A 23,156-nucleotide genomic window follows, 5' to 3' on the forward strand; every position below is an offset into this window, starting at 1 on the left:
GCGATGTTGAAACAACATGCTTTTTGATGTTTATTCAATGTCGGGTTGTGACATTGATTTGATCTTTGAAACCAACAACGTGGATCCAATGTTCGACATCAACGTTGTCTCGATTAACAAAGACAACTATTTTGCAACGTTGTTTAAAGTCAGTTTTAAAAAAACATGGATAATCAACTTGTGCTTGCTGGGAACCTTCCTCCTAACTATCTGTTAGCGCCTCAATTCTTAACCGGTCAGTTTTGACCTGTGTCATAAATCCGCTGCAAGATACAAAAATAACAATTTACTATCATCCAAATGTTGTCTCATCTCTTGGTTACCTTTATGTTTGCTTATCCTTGAAAATATTCATTTTAATTTAAAACCCGAAACCAGTGAAGTTGGCAGGTTGTGTAAATGGTAAATAAAAACAATACAATGATTTGCTAATCCTTTTCAACCTATATTCAACTGAATAGACTGCAAAAACAAGATATTTAATGTTCGAACTGGTAAACTTGTTATTTTTTGCAAATATTAGCTCATTTGGAATTTGATGCCTGCAACATGTTGGCACAAGTGGCAAAAAAGACAGAGAGTTGAGGAATGCTCATCAAACACTTATTTGGAACAACCCACAGGTGAACAGGCTAATTGGGAACAGGTGGGTGCCATGATTGGGTATAAAAGCAGCTTCCATTAAATGCTCAGTCATTCACAAACAAGGATGGGGCGAGGGTCACCCCTTTGTCCACAACTGCGTGAGCAAATTGTCGAACGGTTTAAGACCAAGGAATTTAGGGATTTCACCATCTACGGTCCGTAATATCATCAAAAGGGTCAGAGAATCTGGAGAAATCACTGCGCGTAAGCCTGTGACCTTTAATCCCTCAGGCGGTACTGCATCAAAAAGCGACATCAGTGTGTAAAGGATATCACCACATGGGCTCAGGAACACTTCAGAAAACCACTGTCAGTAACTACAGTTCGTTTCTACATCTGTAAGTGCAAGTTAAAATTCAACTGTGCAAAGCCAAAGCCATTTATCAACAACACCCAGAAACGCCGCAGGCTTTGCTGGGCCAGAGCTCATCTAAGATGGACTGATGCAAAGTGGAAAAGTGTTCTGTGGCCCGACGAGTCAACATTTCCAAATTGCTTTTGGAAACTGTGGACGTCGTGTCCTGTGGAACAAAGAGGAAAAGAACCATCCGGATTGTTATAGGCGCAAAGTTGACGATACAGCATCTGTGATGGTATGGGGGTGTATTAGTGCCCAAGACATGGGTAACTTACACATCTATGAAGGCACCATTAATGCTGATTCAGGTTTTGGAGCAACATATGTTGCCATCCAAGCAACGTTATCGTGGACGCCCCTGCTTATTTCAGCAAGACAATGCCAAGCCAATTGTTACAACAGCGTGGCTTCATAGTAAAAGAGTGCGGGTACTAGACTGGCCTGCCTGTAGTCCAGACTTGTCTCCCATTGAAAATGTGTGGCGCAATATGAAGCGTAAAATACCACAACGGAGACCCCGGACTTTTGAACAACTTAAGCTGATTCTGATCATTTGGATGGGTGGCCAAATACTTTTGGGAATATAGTGTATCAGGCTTTACATTTTTTGCAGCTCCAGACAAATTTTTTTTGTTGTATTATTGGTCCAATATGGTTCTTTCAACATGTTGTGTTGCACTATCGTTCTATGGCCGCTTGGGGGCAGCAGAGAACCGTCCTTGTAATCCTCAGCTAACCAACGAATAAATAAAACTCACGAGCACATTTCTACTTTAAGCGTTTTTTTTTTTTTTTTTTGGTAAAATAGTTAAATTTACACCGTCATCACTGTCATCATGTCGCTATATTACACTACCAGAACAATGGAAAGGTGTAAAAAAAAAAAAGGGAAAAAAAAGTGCATGTTAAAGTAAACCGACCAAGCTCCAGCCAGTCAGTCAGTTCCGGGCAGTCAAGCCGAGAAGAGCCGAGCTTAAGCGACCCCAGCCCGGGCTTTTTTCCCTTTCTCTATCCGTCCAAAAACAACATCGCTACCAACGTGGACCTTAATACTAAACCTCTCTCTTTTTTTTTTTTTTTTTTCTTCTTTTTTTTTTGATCGCACGGCGAAGTGGGAGGACGCTTTGAACAATTTGTAATGGTGAAATATGAGAGAAGGGAGCCGGGGCGGGAGAAGAAGAGAAGAAGGAGACACATGGGATAGGACTGATGACGAACACTTCATAGACCTGAAGAGGCTCTAAAAACTCAATTTCACTTACAGGACACCAGGACGAGGATCCCTTTCTTTTTGCACACGCGGGATATTTCGTGGGCAGAAAATGCTGCAGTTCCTGACAGCTTTAAGCTTTTGGTGGACTTTGTTCATGTGCAACATGAACACAAGTCATGCACAAGACAAGGCGTAAGTAACTCTGCTTCTGTTTACTCTGAATTTAAAGTTCTTAAAACATGTGATATTAAAAATGCTCTTTTGCAAGGTTTTGCATTAAAAAAAAAAAGGCAATTAAGGTTAATTGTTTAAAACATGCATGGCTTTAATAGATTGCTACATGGATGTTGGGATCTTCAGATGTTGCTTCTTTCCAACAAACAGACTTTTAACTCAGCCTCAAAGTGGAAAAACATGTGGATTTCAAAACACACACACACACATTCTTGTATTTGTTACCTTCTTGAGACCACCGAAAAATGCCTACCTCTAGTATTATAATCATCAATCAATCAATCAATCAATCAAAGTTTATTTATACAGCCCTAAATCACAAGTGTCTCAAAGGGCTGTACAAGCCACAACGACATTCTCGGCTCAGATCCCGCAGCAGGGCAAGGAAAAACTCCAATGAGAAACCTTGGAGCGGACCGCAGATGGGTTATACTTGTATAGCGCTTTTCTACCTTCAAGGTACTCAAAGCGCTTTGACACTATTTCCACGTTCACCCACTCACACACTGATGGCGGGAGCTGCCACGCAAGGCCCTAACCACGACCCATCAGGAGCAAGGGTGAAGTGTCTTCCTCAAGGACACAACGGACGTGACGAGGTTGGTAGAAACTGGGGATTGAACCAGGAACCCTCAGGTTGCTGGCACGGCCACTCTTCCAACTGCGCCACGCCGTTCCCAATCTGGGGACCCCCGCCCTGGGCGACCGTCCTTAATATCATCAAAAGGTTTAGAGAGTCAGGAGAAATCACTGCGCGAAAGCGGCTAAGCCTGTGACCTTTAATCCCTCAGGCGGTACTGCATCAAAAAGCGACATCAGTGTGTAAAGGATATCACCGCATGGGCTCAGGAACACTTCAGAAAACCACGGTCAGTAACTACAGTTCGTTTCTACATCTGTAAGTGCAAGTTAAAATTCAACTATGCAAAGCCAAAGCCATTTATCAAAAACACCTTTGCTGGGCCCGAGCTCATCTAAGATGGACTGATGCAAAGTGGAAAAGTGCTCTGTGGTCTGACGAGTCAACATTTCCAAATTGCTTTTGGAAACTGTGGACGTCGTGTCCTCCTGGAACAAAGAAGAAAAGAACCATCTGGATTGTTATAGGTGCAAAGTTCAAAGGCCAGCATCTGTGATGGTATGGGGGTGTATTAGTGCCCAAGGCATGGGTAACTTACACATCTGTGAAGGCACCATTAATCCTGAAAGGTACATACAGGTTTTGGAGCAACATATGTTGCCATCCAAGCAACGTTATCGTGGACGCCCCTGCTTATTTCAGCAAGACAATGCCAAACCAATTGTTACAACAGCGTGGCGATGGACGTCGAGTGGATCTCGTTAATAGTGTGAGAGTCCAGTCCATAGTGGCCAGCAGGGGATCATCTTGAGTTTAGACAGGTCAGCAGTGCAGAGACGTACCCAACTAATGCACAGATGAGGGGTCTACCCCGGGTCCCGACTTTGAACAGCTAGCGAATCATCTGTGGTCACCTAATCTGTGAACCCCCCTTTCCACGAAGGAGAGGGGGACAGAGCAGAAAAGAGACGGCAGATCAACTGGTTTAAAAGGGGGGTCTATTTAAAGACTAGAGTATACAAATGAGTTATAAGATGGGACTTAAATGCTTAACAAATAAAAGTTGTAATTTTACTCAACAAAAGTCAAAATTTCACAAGAACAACTGAACATATGTGCAATATTATGATTAAAGTTGGAATTTTACTTACCGTATATTTCGGACTATAAGTCGCAGTTTTTTTCATAGTTTGGCCGGGGGTGCGACTTATACTCAGGAGCGACTTATGTGTGAAATTATTAACACATTACCGTAAAATATCAAATAATATTATTTAGCTCATTCACGTAAGAGACTAGACGTATAAGATTTCATGGGATTTAGCGATTAGGAGTGACAGATTGTTTGGTAAACGTATAGCATGTTCTATATGTTATAGTTATTTGAATGACTCTTACCATAATATGTTACATTAACATACCAGGCACGTTCTCAGTTGGTTATTTATGCCTCATATAACGTACACTTATTCAGCCTGTTGTTCACTATTCTTATTTATTTTAAATTGCCTTTCAAATGTCTATTCTTGGTGTTGGCTTTTATCAAATAAATTTCCCCCCAAAAATGCGACTTATACTCCAGTGCGACTTATAAATGTTTTTTTCCTTCTTTATTATGCATTTTCAGCAGGTGCGACTTATACTCCGGAGCGACTTATACTCCGAAAAATACGGTAATAATAGTCGCAATTCTACAAGAAAAGCTTAACATTTTGGCAATTTTATGAAGAGTCGTAATTTTACTCGACAAAAGTCACAATTGTATAAGAAAACTTTAAAATGTTGGCAATACTATCATAATAATAATCGGAATTTTACTTGGCAAAATTTTTACAAAAGTCATGATTTTACTCAAAAAATGTCTCTATTTTACAAGAACAACACACAAATTGGCAATATTGTGATAAAAGTCGGAATTATATCTGACAAGTTTCACGATTTTGGTTTAAAGAGTAATACTTTTACATAAAGTAATAATTTTAAAAGAAAATATTGCAATATTACAGAAACAGAATATGAGAAATTGTTCCCAATTTTATAAGAAAAAAGTCGCCACATTGAGAAAAACACTGCTTTTAGTTATTTTTTTGTTTAGCTTGTAATTGTTTTTTAATCTTCATTATTTACCGTATTTTTCGGACTATAAGTTGCAGTTTTTTTCCATAGTTTGGCCGGGCTCCAGTGCGACTTATATATGTTTTTTTCCTTTTTTATTATGCATTTTCGGCAGGTGCGACTTATACTCCGGTGCGACTTATACTCCGAAAAAATACGGTACTTCCATTATTACAGTATGTCTCTATATACATATTTATTTCCATCCATCCATTTTCTACCGCTTGTCCCTTTCAGGGTCGCGGCGGGTGCTGGAGCCTATCTCAGCTGCATTCGGGCGGAATTTTATATTTTTTTTAATACATTTTGGCCGAAGTGGGTGCTTTTCAATTTCTTACACTCAGTTGTTATTTCATATGTTGACCAGAGGGGGAGCACTTTTAAAACCGCCACACAGTCAATTTTAAAAATCCCTCCTTTCCGGGACCACCCTAATTTTGATAGATTTCACCACCAGGGGTGCAAATGAGACATTCTCTATTAGATGCAATGGTTTTCTGTATTGGGACCATGATTTCGGCCCAAACTTGTTCACCGGTCCTCATATGGAAGGTACTTTTCCTTGTTGAAGTGTCAAGAAGGGTAGAAATACAAGAACACACGCACACATTCTTGTATTTGTTAAAAATGCCCACATCTTTGACCTTCCTAATTTTGATAGATTTCACCACCAGGGTGCAAATGAGACCTCTGTTTTTTGTTTTTTGTAATGTGTTTAAGGCCGATGACTAACGAGTCACGGACCACAGATGGCCCCTGTGCCGCACTTTGGGCAACCCAGCTGTAAAAGCTAACTGTTAATGGTCACTATAGTCTCAGTACCGTAGTGTATTTGTTCATCCTACGGTCACATATGGGACGCGGGTTGTCTTACGTCAGCACCGGAAGTTGTAAAATCAGCTGTTCACCTGGCGTTTTTTTTATTTATTTTTTTGCAAATAATAATTAACTTAGAATTTCATGGCTGCAACACGTGCCAAAGTAGTTGGGAAAGGGCATGTTCACCACTGTGTTACATGGCCTTTCCTTTTAACAACACTCTGTAAACGTTTGGGAACTGAGGAGACACATTTTTTAAGCTTCTCAGGTGGAATTCTTTCCCATTCTTGCTTGCTGTACAGCTTAAGTTGTTCAACAGTCCGGGGGTCTCCGTTGTGGTATTTTAGGCTTCATAATGCGCCACACATTTTCAATGGGAGACAGGTCTGGACTACAGGCAGGCCAGTCTAGTACCCGCACTCTTTTACTATGAAGCCACGTTGATGTAACACGTGGCTTGGCATTGTCTTGCTGAAATAAGCAGGGGCGTCCATGGTAACGTTGCTTGGATGGCAACATATGTTGCTCCAAAACCTGTATGTACCTTTCAGCATGAATGGCGCCTTCATAGATGTGTAAGTTACCCATGTCTTGGGCACTAATACACCCCCATACCATCACAGATGCTGGCTTTTCAACTTTGCGCCTATAACAATCCGGATGGTTCTTTTCCTCTTTGGTCCGGAGGACACGACGTCCACAGTTTCCAAAAACAATTTGAACTGTGGACTCGTCAGACCACAGAACACTTTTCCACTTTGTATCAGTCCATCTTAGATGAGCTCAGGCCCAGCGAAGCCGACGGCGTTTCTGGGTGTTGTTGATAAACAGTTTTCGCCTTGCATAGGAGAGTTTTAACTTGCACTTACAGATGTAGCGACCAACTGTAGTTACTGACAGTGGGTTTCTGAAGTGTTCCTGAGCCCATGTGGTGATATCCTTTACACACTGATGTCACTTGTTGATGCAGTACAGCCTGAGGGATCAAAGGTCACAGGCTTAGCTGCTTACGTGCAGTGATTTCTCCAGATTCTCTGAACCCTTTGATGATATTACGGACCGTAGATGGTGAAATCCCTAAATTCCTTGCAATAGCTGGTTGAGAAAGGTTTTTCTTAAACTGTTTAACAATTTGCTCACGCATTTGTTGACAAAGTGGTGACCCTCGCCCCATCCTTGTTTGTGAATGACTGAGCATTTCATGGAATCTACTTTTATACCAAATCATGGCACCCACCTGTTCCGATTTTTGTTTGTTCACCTGTGGGATGTTCCAAATAAGTGTTTGATGAGCATTCCTCAACTTTATCAGTATTTATTGCCACCTTTCCCAACTTCTTTGTCACGTGTTGCTGGCATCAAATTCTAAAGTTAATGATTATTTGCAAAAAAAAAAAATGTTTATCAGTTTGAACATCAAATATCTTGTCTTTGTAGTGCATTCAACTGAATATGGGTTGAAAATGATTTGCAAATCATTGTATTCCGTTTATATTTACATCTAACACAATTTCCCAACTCATATGGAAACGGGGTTTGTATTTGGCTCTTTATTAGATGCAATGGTTGTCCGTATTGGGACCATGATTTTGGCCCTAATTTGTTCACCGGTCCTCATATGGAAGGTACTTTTCCTTGTTGATGTTTCAAGAAGGGTAGAAATACAAGAAAACACACGCGCACACACACACACACACACACACACACACACAGACACACAACAACAACTTGGTGAAGGCCATGTGATTATATTTAAACACCTGATCCTAACTGTGTAGATCAAACGAGTCCAGTTATTACTGAGGATTTTCTCATGACTCTTAGGAACTGCACTTGCCTCTGGCTGTAATACCAAACACCTGATCCTTCTCTCAGGCATGCAGGCTTGGTGTGCTCACTCCTAATTTTAATGGTATTCCGCAGGGACGTAGCACCAAATTCTGATACCCCACACACAAGATTCCTAAAGGGCCCACCTGAAACCCAATATCGCCGCCTCATACATACACACACACACACACACTTTGTATGTTTCAGTGTTATAAAAACAAATTATTTACATGGATTTGGTTGAAAAACGAACGCATGAATAATGATATCAGCATAACTGGTGGACAAAATGGAACGGATTTTAGCGATATTACGGAGATGAAGGAAGGCTGTTTTAGTAACACTCTTAATGTGTGACTCAAATGAGAGAGTCGGGTCGAGGATAACACCCAGATTATTTACCAAGTCGCCTTGTGTAATTGTTTGGCTGTCAAATGTTAAGATGGTTTTATTAAATAGGTGTCGGTGTCTAGCAGGACAGATAATCAGCATTTCCGTTTTCTTGGCGTTGAGTTGCTAAGAATTGTTTAATTTCATTCAGACACGCCTGTTTTTGTTTTGCAAAAAAGTGCCAAAAAATTATATATAATGTGGCCAGAATCATTATAATAATTCTAATTATTAGTTTAAACCCAGTAATGTTATAACCTTTCATTATGAACTTAAAGTGAACCTCACTTTTTTAAATTTTTTAAATCATTCACAATCCTTATGTAAGCCAAGCACACGTTTTTTCTTTTTTTTTAATGCATTGTAAGTTGTAAATAAATGCCAGCAAAAGTCTGCTTACAATGGAGCCTGTGGGAGTCGCTTGATCTTTTCTGCCTTTTAAAGCGCTTAAATAAAACAGCCAAACACATCCATCAATGACAGTCAAAGCTGTAAGTATATTCTGTATGTATTGTAGTAACAGGCATATTCATAACATGTTATATTTATGTATTTTGCTCATTTTAAACATAAGAGGGCACATTAATTTCACAAATACATCAGATTGTTCAGTCTCCTTCAACAACATCACCGATTACTAGAGATGTCCGATAATATCGGCCTGCCGATATTATGGGCCGATAAATGCTTTAAAATGTAATATGGGAAATTATCGGTATCGGTTTCAAAAAGTAAAATGAATGACTTTTTAAACCGCCCCTGTACGGAGCGGTACATATCCGGTAAAACACGGACGTAAGGCATACTTGCCAACCCTTCCGATTGTCCCGGGAGACTCCCGAATTTCAGTGCTCCTCCCGAAAATCTCCCGGGGCAACCATTCTCCCGATTTCCACCCGGACAACAATATTGAGGGAGTGCCTTAAAGGCACTGCCTTTAGCGGCCTCTACAACCTGTCGTCACGTCCGCTTTCCCTCCATACCAACAGCGTGCCGGCCCATCCGCATAATATATGCGGCTTTTACACACACACATAAGTGAACGCAAGCATACTTGATCAACAGCCATACAGGTCACACTGAGGGTGGCCGTATAAACAACTTTAACACTGTTACAAATATGCGCCACACTGTGAACCCACACCAAACAAAGACATTTCGGGAGAACATCCGCACCGTAACACAACATAAACACAAAAGAACAAATACCCAGAAACCCTTGCAGCACTAACTCTTTCGGGACGCTACACTATACACCCCCACCCACACCTCAACCTTCTAATGCTCTCTCAGGGAGAGCATGTCCCAAATTCCAAATTCCAAGCTGCTGTTTTGAGGCATGTTAAAAAAAATAATGCACTTTGTGACTTCAATAATAAAATATGGCAGTGCCATGTTGGCATTTTTTTTTTCATAACTTGAGTTGATTTATTTTGGAAAACCTTGTTACGTTGTTTAATGCATCCAGCGGGGCATCACTGTAAATATCGGTATCGGTTGATATCGGGATGGGTAATTAAGAGTTGGACAATATCGGATATCGGCAAAAAAGCCATTATCGGACATCTCTAACTATAAGTGCATCTTCTAGGGCAGTGGTTCTCAACCTTTTTTCAGTGATGTACCCCCTGTGAATTTTTTTTTTTTAATTCAAGTACCCCCTAATCAGAGCAAAGCATTTCTGGTTGAAAAAAGAGATAAAGAAGTAAAATACAGCACTATGTCATCAGTTTCTGATTTATTAAATTGTATAACAGTGCAAAATATTGCTCATTTGTAGTGGTCTTTGTTGAACTATTTGGAAAAAAAGATAGGTTTTTATTTATATTTATAAAGGATTTTTGAATTGTTGCTATTTTTAGAATATTTCAAAAAAATCTCACGTACCCCTTGGCAAACCTTCAAGTACCCCCATTTGAGAACCACTGTTCTAGGGGTTAAGACTCCCCCGGTCTTTAAAACCTAGTTACGGCTCTGTTTCTAACTTTAATGGAGGGTCTTTGAACGCACCACAGTTATGAGCATACCTTTCTCTTGTGCTGCCAGAGATTGATTTATTATATTCTAACCTTACTTCTATCATGTCATCCAAAATGCTGGTGATCTGTGGGATTGCTTATAGGTGAGCTTTGATGACATTATGACGTCTGCGTTAAATGACGTGTTCAATGTTAGGTTTGCTGCTATCCGGGTTGTAGAAACGATTTAGCATTTTTGATAGGCTGTGTCGGTAATGTTAGACATTCTTCATTTGATTCATGCAACCTTATTATTGAACTCTCACGGCTATATTAAGTGTATATTAACATTTGCAACGTCTGTTTTTAACAGAAACGAAAAACATTTGTTAATCCTTACAAAAGCACAGGGCTCCGTCTGTCTTTGGGGCCCAGTGCAACATCCCCTCTTTCCCCTCCACTTCTACGGCCATTGTTGTCATAAGGAAAGGCAGCGAATACAAATGCTTTTTGGACTTTAGAAAAGCAACATTTAAATTGGGAATAATCTTTCATGAATGATCTACTGCAGACCTGGGCAAATTAAGGCCCGGGGGCCACATGCGGCCCGTTGAGCTTTTCAATTTGGCCCGCCGGACATTCCCAAATAATTTTTTTAGATGTTTAAGATGTAAAGTGTAGCTGCCATTATGATGTGCAGTCATGTTTTCTAAGGACCGTAAGTCTTCAACTATACTAAGTATTTTAATGCTTGGAATCTGCGCTTATGGATGACATACTAGTTACTTTGGTCATTTAATTAGTTACTATGGTCATCTAATTAGTTACTATGGTCATCTATATAGTTACTTTGGTCATTAAGCGAGCCACCAAGCAGTGTGGGCGGGAAGCGTTTCCACAGACACGGAAGGAGATTTTCACAACAAAGTTCTAAAGCTAGTGATATATAGAATAGAATAGAATAGAAAGTACTTTATTGGTCCTTGGGGGGAATTCAGCAAATATCAGATGTATCAGATTGTAGGTGGGTTTATTTTGTACTCTTCGCGTTCATATTTCACTGTTTTTTGCATTTTTGTTGCGTTTCATCCATCCATCCATCCATCCATTTTCTACCGCTTGTCCCTTTTGGGGTCGCGGGGGGTCGCTGGAGCCTATCTCAGCTACAATCGGGCGGAAGGCGGTGTACACCCTGGACAAGTCGCCACCTAGTTGTGTTTCACTTGATTGTAAAATATGTCGATCGAAAGGGGGTGTGACATTCATATTTTGTCAATATCCAGTGTTTTATCGTTCATAGAAAATTTAAAAATTCTATTGCGTTTTTTAAGGCGGTCTGTCATAATGTTTTTAGCATTCAATCAGACATTATTGTGAGGTTTTGTATTAGTGTTCCTAAAATTAGATATACCGGCCCCCAGACAACTTTTTTTCTCTAAATGTGGCCCCCGATTCAAAATAATTGCCCAGGCCTGATCTACTGTATTAGTCCCCTTTGCTCATTTTATGTGAATATAAAATGGTACTCAGTTGAGCGTAGACCTCTGCCAAGCATCAGCTCTTGTGCTTGTCAATGTCAGTTTCTGCAGTGTGCTTTGACAAGGATGAGGCGGTCTACGGCAATAAATGGTCTAAAACACACGAGACAAATCTGCAGAGTTGGAGAGAGTAGCCAAAAATTGTACTCAAGTAAGACTACTGTTACTTTAGAGCAGTGTTTTTCAACCTTTTCTGAGCCAAGGCACATTTTTTTCATTGAAAAAAATCCAGAGACACACCACCAGCAGAAAATATAACATTTTTTTTTAACTCAGCAGCCGATATTGACAATAAAAAGTCGTTCTCCGTAACTTATTTAGAATTTTTTTCTGTTTTCCTGTGTGTAGTGTTTTAGTTCTTGTCTTGCGCTCCTATTTTGGTGGCTTTTCCTGTGTTGTTGGTATTTTCCTGTAGCAGTTTCATGTCTTCCTTGAACGCTATTCCCCGCACCTGCTTTGTTTTCGCAATCAAGACTATTTAAGTTGTGCGGACGCTATCCTTCTTTGTGGGGACATTGTTGATTACCCGCTGTAAGTCTTTGCTGTCGTCCAGCATTCTGTTTTTGTTTATTTGCAGCCAGTTCAGTTTTAATTTAGTGTCCCTAAGCTTCAATGTCTTTATTTAGCGGCAATCGCCTTTTGTTTATTTTTTTGGTTTAAGTGTTAGATACCTTTTTACCTACACGCTGCCTCCCGCATATTGTGATCACGACAAACCATGTTCCCGACATCTACAAAGCAATTAGCTACCTGCTGCCACCTACTGATATGGAAGAGTATTACACGGTTACTCTGCCGAGCTCTAGACAGCACAGACACTCAACAACGGTACATTTGCGGATTATAATTACCGTATTTTTCGGAGTATAAGTCGCTCCGGAGTATAAGTCGCAGCGGCCGAAAATGCATAATAAAGAAGGGGAAAAACATATAAGTAGCATTTTTTGGGGAAATTTATTTGATAAAACCCAAAACCAAGAATAGACATTTGAAAGGCAATTTAAGATAAATAAAGATTAGTGAACAACAGGCTGAATAAGTGTACGTTATATGAGGTATAAATAACCAACTGAGAACGTGCCTGGTATGTTAACGTAACATATTATGGTAAGAGTCATTCAAATAACTATAACATATAGAACATGCTATACGTTTACCAAACAATCTGTCACTCCTAATTGCTAAATCCCATGAAATCTTATACGTCTAGTCTCTTACGTGAATGAGCTAAATAATATTATTTGATGTTTTACGGTAATGTGTTAATAATTTCACACATAAGTCGCTCCTGAGTATAAGTCGCACTCCCGGCCAAACTATGAAAAAAACTGCGACTTATAGTCCGAAAAATACGGTACTGGTTTGCAAAAAATATTTTTAACCCAATTAGGTGAAATGACCGAATCTCCCACGGCACACCAGACTGTATCTCACGTTTAGTGTGCCGCGGCACAGTAGTTGAAAAACACTGCTTTAGAGTAATATAACTCAAGTAAAAGTAACAATAAGTCATCCAAATAATTTCTTGAGTAAGAGTAAGTATTCAGTGGGAAAAAAACTTACTCAAGTACTGATTGTACTTGTATTGGTGAGTAGCTTTGGGTTTATTTAGTAGCTATCTTTCATTGGTACTCGCACCACAAGACAAGCACACCTAAGTTGTTCTTTTTTTAATACATTTTAATTCTTAAAATTGGCAACTAATGTAGCAAATGGGAGTATGCTATTGCTATGCCCTCTAAAAAGTAAAAACATTTCAAATCTGCCAACAATACGCCATTTACATCTCTGCACCTGATTATTTGTGATATTGTTATCAGCGTTGACGCAGACAAACTTTTTTTAGTGGCGCCGTGATCACAGAGAGCACATGCTATATTGACATTTTGTGCCGCTGAGCTGGTGCATCACCTCTGAATTAGTGAAAGTTAATTCTAGATGATAAATTATGCACCCTCACCTGGATAGTAAAAAGTTGCAGCCTTAAACCAAGAAGTTAGTTAACGTTGACATCCAATTTAGACCTGGCGATGGCAAGAAAGACGCGTAAAAACGCTCATTTGGACCTAACTTTTTTTCCCCTCTGGGTGGATTAAGATGAATTATTAATCTAAGCAAGGAGATGTTAACATACCATCAGTTAGCATCCCAGTGAGAGCAGACATTGCACAGTAAGTGATTTTTTTTATTATGTTCGTAGTTCATATTTCTTGTTTAGCACTTAGCAATACTGCTGCATGATGCTTAGTGTTTCACTAAAGCTTAATCTGTTTAGCGCACAGCTTCTAAAACCCGTAGCTCATCCTCCTTATATTCAGGCTCAAAAAGATAAGGTTATGGACCATCATTTGTCACAAAGTGGCTCTCATGAAGTCTGTCATGATTTGTTCGATGTTGTTGAAGGGAAAAGCGAATGTTGTGATGCGTCTGAAATTAATATGTCGCCGTATGCTTGAAATGAGCAAAATATGTAAATATTACATGTTATTATTATTGTGCCTGCTAATATATTACATATATACTTAGAACGCTTTATAGGTGGAATAGAGCAACTCCCATTGGCTCCATTGTTAGGTGACTTATTTACGAGTTTAAAAAAAAGAAATACATATGTGTGCTTGCCTTACATCATGGGTGTCAAACTCTGGCCCGCGGGCCAAATTTGGCCCGTCGTGTGATTTCATTTGGCACTTGAGGCAATATCAAATTAACATTAGAGCTGGCCCGCCGGTATTATACAGCGGCAGTAACACCACATTCACCGCTAATACTCATACTTGCCAACTCTCCCGATTTTCCCGGTAGACTCCCGAATTTCAGTGCCCCTACCGAAAATCTCCAGGGGCAATCATTCTCCCGAATTTCTCCCGAACAAGAATATTGGGGGCATCCTCTACAACATGTCGTCATGTCTGCTTTTCCTCCATACAAGCAGCATGCTGGCCCAGTCACATAATATATGCAGCTTTTACACATACATGAGTGAATGCCATGCATACTTGGTCAACAACCATACATGTCACACTGAGGGTGGCCGTATAAACAACTTTAAGACTGTTACAAATATGCGCCACACTGTGAACCCACACCAAACAAGAATGACAAACACAGAGAACATCCGCACCGTAACACAACATAAACACAACAGAACAAATACCCAGAACCCCTTGCAGCACTAACTCTTTCGGGACGCTACACTATACTTCAAATAGAAAAGAGGCATTCAATTTTTATTTAAATTTTATTTGATATGCCATTGATGTTTTTTAATTATTATTATTATTATTTGAAACTCGATTTTGCATGTCACTATAAAGTTATATAAGCCTTGCTTGTTCAATATTCAATGCAAAACTTGTTTGGGTCCCTTTTAAAAGGTTAATTTGTTCAACCTTGGCCCGCGGCTTTGTTCAGTTTTAAATTTTGGCCCACTCTGTATTTGAGTTTGACACCCCTGCCTTATATAATGGTTGTAAATGATAGGCAACATTCCAAAAAAATGCAGTTCCCCTTTAAGTGATAGAAACTCGTAGACATGTTCAAATCACTAGCAATGACTCGCTGGCGGCATGTTTTGCAGATTAGCTTACCGTTGTTTGGACCTTTAGAACGCAAACAAAGGAGTTCCTCCTACCTCTTTTTTAGCACTAATTTCTCTTTGGGTTTTGTTTGAAAAGAGGGTTTTGCATAATGACTCCTTTTTTATTATTTATGTATTTATTTATTTATTTATGTATTTATGTATTTATGTATTTATTCCTATTGTGGACAGCTCTGGTAATGGGTACATTCGCACCCACCTGCACAAATGTACTTCAAAATGTAACAGTCAAAATAAATATGACTTTTTTTGTTTGTTTACTAGGGCATGCATATATAATATGCATTAGTTTGACCATTTAAAATCAACGATAATAAAAAGGAGATGCTTGGAAATAGCATAAAAAATGCCCCAAAAACTTGGAAAAACGCGATTCATAGCGTTAATTTTTGGTGTAACCATCATGAGCGTTCTGTTCAGGTATATTTCTTTTATATTTTGATAAATCATCATAAATAGGTATTGATCAATCTTTAAGCTGTGTGTATTTGATTTCAGTTTGCTTTTGACATCTTATTTAGAATTGTAGTTGAAACTTTTACAACCTTGTGTTGCGCTCATGATGGCGTAACCAAACTAGATTTCATTTAATGATCTTATTTTGAATATTTATTCCCTTTTTTTACATTTAGTATATTTAAATATTCATTTATAAACATTGAATACATTTCAAATATCAATAAAATGCAATTGCCTTCATCTTATAGGGTAATGTTTAGTTACACCAAGTCATGAGCGTAACACTAAGCTTCATCACTTTGACTTGTAATATCTCTAATTCTGGTGGTGTTTTATGCTTTTTTTCTTTTTGGAACATGTACTATACCAGGGGTCGGCAACCTTTACCAGTCAAAGAGCCATTTTGACCAGTTTCACAAATTAAAGAAAACAATGGGAGCCACAAAAATCTTTTGAAATTTAAAATGAAATAACACTGCATACAAAGTTTTTTTTTTGCTTTGTGCTGTGTATAAACCAAGGGTCTCAGACACGCGGCCCGCACCTTAAAAATGTAATGTTAGTGCGACCCGCAAGTTTTTTTATGAATGGCGCTTGACAGCGTCATACTCGTCGACCCTCCCGATTTATCCGGCAGACTATGGGTTTCAGGGCAACTGATCTTTCGAACGTGCCGTGATTGTTCAGCATTAAGCGCCCACTACAACCAGCGTGCCGGCCCAGTCATACGATGTATGAGGCTTCTGCTTGCTCACGTTAGCGACAGCAAGGCATACTTGGTCAACAACCACACAGGTTACACTGACAGTGGCGGTATAAAAAACTTTAACACTCTTACTAATAATGCGTCACACTGTGAACCCACACCAAACAAGAATGACAAACACATTTCGGGAGAACATCTGCACCGTAACACAACATAAACACAACAGAACAAATACCCAGAATCCCATGCAGCCCTGACTCTTCGGGCTACATTATACACCCCCGCTACCAAACCCCGCCCAAATCAAACGACGCACAGAGGGGGGGCGTTGATGTGTGAGGGAGCAGGGTTAGGGTGGGGGCGGGGTTTGGTGGTAGCAGGGGTGTATAATGTAGCCCGGAAGAGTCAGGGCTGCATGGGATTCTGGGTATTTGTTCTGTTGTGTTTATGTTGCGTTAAGGTGCAGATGTTCTCCCGAAATGTGTTTGGCATTCTTGTTTGGTTTTGGTTCAAAGTGTGGCGCATTATTAGTAAGAGTGTTAAAGTTGTTTTATATGGCCACCGTCAGTGTAACCTGTGTGGCTGTTGAGCAAATATGCCTTGCTGTCACTTACGTGTGCAAGCAGAAGATGCATATAACAAGAGGCTGAGCTGGCACGCTGTTTATACAGATTGTAGAGGGCGCTAAATGCTGAATCATCATGACACGCCCTTATTACTATTATAAGGGTGAAAATCGGAGAATATCAATCCCGGGAGTTTTCTGCGAGAGCCACTGAAATCCTGAAGTCTCCCGGGAAAATCGGGGGGGTCGGCAAGTATGCAGGTGAGCCGCATCAGAGTGATCAAAGAGCCGCATGCGGCTCCGGAGCCGCGGGTTGCCGACCCCTGTACTATACATATAATACAATAAAGTCCCATATAAAATTATGTTTCTAGCAATACTTTAATTTTGCCTTTGAAAGTAACACTCCAATGTCCATTAGTGGAGCTGTACACTATTATAATATGACCTGTGACGACCGGGGAGCACGGTGATGCGGGGTTTCGTCCTCCCAAGATGCAACGGACTTCGGACACAGCGTGAAGGTAAAAGAAATGATTTATTTACGGAATAACTCAGAAGAAACAAAGAAAAGGGTGCTCATAGCACATAAGGTAAAAACTAAGGAAGACTAGCGTGGGAGCTAGCGAGTAACAGAGCCTAGCGTGGAAGCTAACAGGTACAGAGCAAGAACAAAAGTCGTCTACTGTTGCAAAAAGCAAACTACGAAGCAAGAACGAATGACAGGGAAGGCAGGCTTAAATAATAATGTCAGTGATGACAAACAGGTGCGCATCGGGAACACACGCGGCAGGTGAAAATAATAAGCTGGCATGGCAACAAACTCAGGTGTACAAAACAGGCACTCAGGGAGTCCAAAACTAACAAAAAACACAAGTACCTTGAAAACGTAAACGAAAATATGATCCGGGCAGCGGATCATAACAATGACCGCTTTAAAATGTTTACAACATAAACAGTCGGTCTAACTCTAATACACACAAATCATGACGTCTTATTCAGAGAATGACATAAGTGGAGGGACGAGACTGTTTTCTAACTAAAAATGTAAATGCGGTAGCGGTCTTTCTCACAAATTAGCAATGGCCAGAAGTATGGTGGAGTGCGTGGTGTCAATATGTGGTAATTGTATAATTTGCACAATTGTCTATGATGCATGTATTTTCTTTAAAAAGTCTAAAAACTTTTCATACATACTGTACATTTAAAGACAAATCTGTGTTTTTAGTTGTCAGTAAAGCTGCATGATCAATAAACATCAAATCGACATTCAGGTTTTAATTAGAGCTATAATCAAACCGCAAAAGGGGGATGTTTTTTTTTTAATGACAGACATGTACGCCAATCACAATTCTTGAGCCTCGCGTCCTTTGCCTCCTAGCCAATCAGAAGTGTTTAGGGAACAGCATATTTGTGTGCGCTGCAGTGGAGGAAGCCAATAACAAACACAATTTGCACCTTGGAAAGCGTTTTGATAGTGACTATGCCTGGGCCTATGATCTACATGTCAATTCATTGACACTTTGCCGTCATCGATAAGTTGCTATGTCTGTGTGTTTGTTTTCTTCATCTGTCGCTTCAAACAGGGAGAAAGACATCTCTGCTCTGTGCATCGCTCTCAGCACGTGTATTTAACAGCAATGATTAACTGAACACAGTGAGCCCTCTTTTCAGTCATCCATAATCTTTGTGTCGGTGGGAAGAGAGCAAAACCTGTAGCACGGACATCGCCTCCATACGCACGACATGCAAGTGAGAAATTACGCAAAGTAACACAAATTAAAAGAACAAATATGATGACAAAGCCACATGTCCTGTTGCGGGAATATTGCGGCTTCAAATCGGATGGGCAATATGAGCCCATCAACGCAGACGGAGGAATGAGCGAGAGTGCCGTGATGGCAACAAACAAGAAGAGAACCCAACCTTGTTGTTTTTAACTGGCGAAAAAATGCACTTTTAGATGTTTAATATTTAAGTTAAATTTTTGCTTACAAAGATGAGAGTCCATTTTATTTTTGTGTTTGTTGATTTATGTAGGTTAACGAAAATGTATTTACCTTTCAATTGCAGTACAATGGTAAACCATACTACAGTAATGAGAAAAAAAATGTGTATATCATTTTAAATAGTTACTTGCGTTATTATACATTCTGATTACATCAGTGCTTCATTTGGTCAAAACAATTATGCTGACAATAATATCGTTTATCGGCAATAATTTGTAGGACAATATGTCGTCAAGCAAAATTTGCAAAAAGAACCTCACTATTGTTTTTATCGATTATTTCTTCAGTTTAAGAGCAGGATGTAGACACCAACTCTGAGTCTGTCTGCATAAAGCCAAATATTTTTTTAAATAAATGATTGCATTATTTGCATATTGTTCTAATGTGTGGCACCTTAACCCTTGTGTGGTGTTCGGGTCTGTGGGACCCATTTTCATTTAAAAAAAAAAAAAAAAATGATACAATTAATTAATTTTTCAAACTGAGACTCACTGACTTTGGCTCATTTTCTGTGATGAACATATATCAGAATACATATTTAATAACCACACACCATACACCCCCCTACACATTTCTATTACACATAAGATGTCCGGGTCCACTGGACCCGGGGCTAATATAAGTGTGGAAATTGATGTTCTGTGTACCACACGAACACACAGCAGGCCGAAACAGGTGGAGGACAGAGTGTAGGTACACAGAACATCACAGGGTCAAATGTGCGAGAAAATGAGAGCAGACGGTGTTGACAAACAATGTTGCAACCTTGTGTGGGAACTGCAGGAGCAGAAACACAAAAGAAGAATCCCTGTGGCATGCAGAAACTGGCAGATAAATTTTCCGTGCAATGTTCATATTGTTACTCAGCCAGCGTTGGTGGGTCTGAAGGACCCGTTGCATTTTGTGGCTTTTAATGCCTCACAATCAAACACTATTATGTTAAAATACTGAACAGATGTTTACCTTATCCAAATAGACATCTGTTTATTGGGATAATATCTATCTTTTCTGAGGTGAAAGGTACAATTTCACCGTGATCCAAATGCCAAAAAGACTAATCTTATTTCTTGTTTTTGTGTCTGTTCGTCTGTCTGTACGTTAGGCTGGTTTGGACATTTGAAGTAAGGAATAGTTGGAGAGGATACCACAGTTTATATTCTGAGGCCCGAAGTATACTTCTCTCCGGGGCACTGGTATCTGTGAGGGACAAGAAAAAAACCTCGGGGGAGGAGTCGTTGCTCGTTGTCAAACGACAAAAGAGCAACAGTAATTACTCTAACAAAATTGAGTAAAGGCCAAATTTGTGTCTGTCAGACTGTCTGGATGTCAGTTGGCAGGCCACTTCCTGTTTTTGATATTGGAGGTAGGAGTAGACCAAAAGGACATTGTCATTTAATGCCAGAGGAAGAATTTATTTCATTGTGTTCACATTTTTTCACACAATTAGGGACAAGCGGTAGAAAATGGATGGATGGATGGATGGAAAATTACAAAAACAGAGAGTTCTGTAGTTGGTTAATGTGTCCACTTGTTAAAACAGGCCAATTCCTGGTTTTGAAATTGGAGGTAAGGTAAAGGATGGGTACCAAATTCGGTGGCTTGTGCAGCCCTTTGAGACACTCGTGATTTAGGGCTATATAAATAAACATTGATTGATTGATTGATTGAGACTTTTATTAGTGGATTGCACAGTGCAGTACATATTCCGTACAATTGACCACGAAATGGTAACACCCGAATACGTTTTTCAACTTGTTTAAATTGAAAGCAGTTTAGCAGCACTCAATTCATGGTATAAATATATACTATCAGCATAATACAGTCATCACACAAGTTAATCATCAGAGTATCCATCCATCCATTTTCTACCGCTTATTCCCTTTGGGGTCGCGGGGGGCGCTGGAGCCTATCTCAGCTACAATCGGGCGGAAGGCGGGGTACACCCTGGACAAGTCGCCACCTCATCGCAGGGCCAACACAGATAGACAGACAACATTCACACTCACATTCACACACTAGGGCCAATTTAGTGTTGCCAATCAACTTATCCCCAGGTGCATGTCTTTGGAAGTGGGAGGAAGCCGGAGTACCCGGAGGGAACCCACGCAGTCACGGGGAGGACATGCAAACTCCACACAGAAAGATCCCGAGCCCGGGATTGAACCCAAGACTACTCAGGACCTTCGTATATACATTGAATTATTTACATTATTTACAATCCGGGGGGTGGGATGTGGAGGGGGTTGGGGGTGGGTGGGTGGGGTGGAATAGGTTTGGTTGATATCAGCACTTCAGTCATCAACAATTATATCATCTGAGAAATGGACATTGAAACAGTGTAGCTCTGACTTGGTAGGATATGTACAGCGAGCAGTGAACATAGTGAGCTCAGAAAGCATAAGAACAAGTATATATATTTGATTATTTACATTTGATTATTTACAATCCGGGGAGGTGGGATGTGATTGATTGATTGATACTTTTATAGGCATTGACCGAATTACATCTGTACTACCAGGTATCGATTCACCTAAAATCAAATGGTGCCATATTTTGATACCTTTTATTGCTTGTGGTGTCATGTATACTTTGCAGGTAAACAACCACTCAAGCAGCACTCAGAGCAGACTTGGCCAAACTGTCTCCAATTAGTGTTGTAATTTTCCATGCCAACAAAGCTCATATGCCTGATAGAAAACGCTCAAATGTAAAGTAAGGCTCCACGATTCAAAATGCGCCTGATGCTAATTTACATTAGCTTTTGCCATTACATGCTACTGATTTATATTAGCGATTTAACATGATGATTTCAACACCTCCAAATTTGGTCATGAAAACTACAACTAAGATACACGTTACAATCGAAGAGCTGGTGTGTAATGAGTACAATATTTACGGTATAACTACTTTGTAGGGCGCAACACAGGACTAAACTGGAACATTCAATGTAATGTCAAAGGGTACTTCTGGAGTAGGCAACACACTGTAGCCTAAACACTACTGCCATCTAATGTTTTGGAACTGCATATGCATGCAGAGTCTACTACCGTATTTTTCGGACTATAAGTCGCAGTTTATACTCAGGAGCGACTTATGTGTGAAATTATTAACACATTACCGTAAAATATCAAATAATATTATTCAGCTCATTCACGTAAGAGACTAGACGAATAAGATTTCATGGGATTTAGCGATTAGGAGTGACAGATTGTTTGGTAAACGTATAGCATGTTCTATATGTTATAGTTATTTGAATGACTCTTACCATAATATGTTACGTTAACATACCAGTTGGTTATTTATGCCTCATATAACGTACACTTATTCAGCCTGTTGTTCACTATTCTTTATTTATTTTAAATTGCCTTTCAAATATCTATTCTTGGTGTTGGGTTTTATCAAATACATTTCCCCCCAAAAATGCGACTTATACTCCAGTGCGACTTATATATGTTTTTTTTTCCTTCTTTATTATGCATTTTCGGTCGGTGTGACTTATACTCCGAAAAATACGTTATATAATACTTGTGAATGAGACTCACAAGTGTAAGAAAATAATATATAACAACGGGACAGCACAGTTACAGCGGTTATCCTATCGGTTTAAATGTAAAAGAAAACAGTTAGACTAAATACTACTATTTTAATTTAAAAGCACAGGCAATTGTTTTATTGTGACACAAAATTAAAAAAAAAAGACTGCATTTCTCCCAGCAAAGTAGACAAATTGAGTGCTTTTTGTGTTTGCGTATTTTGTCGATAATCGTTTTTATTGTTGCTAGGCAGAATCATGTAGCGCAAGGGTTTGTAACGCTCTAAGTCGAATTGGCATGAATATTATCATACCTTTGCAGTGACGTGCGGTCACTGGAGGCAGGTGAGGCAGGGCCTCACCTGCCATCATGGAAAGAAAAAAAATGTAAAAAGAAAAAAAATTAATTAAATTGTTATATGTATGATTATACTATAAAGTTATTTTCCATTTAACTTCACCAGTTTTAGATTATTTTTATTCAAAATCGCTGAATTTTCACATGTGCCGTTCAAATACTGAGAAGAGACGGTGCGGTGATCAGCAGCCAGTTGAGGCACGTCACTCAGTTGTGCCTCAACATGGATTGCGGACTCGGCTAACT

The 23,156-nt window shown here is 39.7% G+C and overlaps 1 protein-coding gene across 2 annotated transcripts in view; it reads left to right on the forward strand.

The window, feature by feature from the left end:
- Positions 1–1,959: 1,959 nt before the first annotated feature.
- Positions 1,960–23,156, forward strand: part of cpamd8 (C3 and PZP like alpha-2-macroglobulin domain containing 8) — a 139,367-nt gene continuing 118,170 nt past the window's right edge. For both annotated transcript variants that reach the window (XM_061977879.1, XM_061977880.1), the window contains exon 1: positions 1,960–2,408. In XM_061977879.1, coding sequence (XP_061833863.1) covers positions 2,326–2,408 — 83 coding nt within the window. In that variant the 5' untranslated portion in view covers positions 1,960–2,325. The remainder of the gene's footprint in view (positions 2,409–23,156) is intronic.

Source organism: Nerophis lumbriciformis, linkage group LG18 (assembly GCF_033978685.3).
Source record: "Nerophis lumbriciformis linkage group LG18, RoL_Nlum_v2.1, whole genome shotgun sequence".
Classification (NCBI taxonomy): domain Eukaryota; kingdom Metazoa; phylum Chordata; class Actinopteri; order Syngnathiformes; family Syngnathidae; genus Nerophis; species Nerophis lumbriciformis.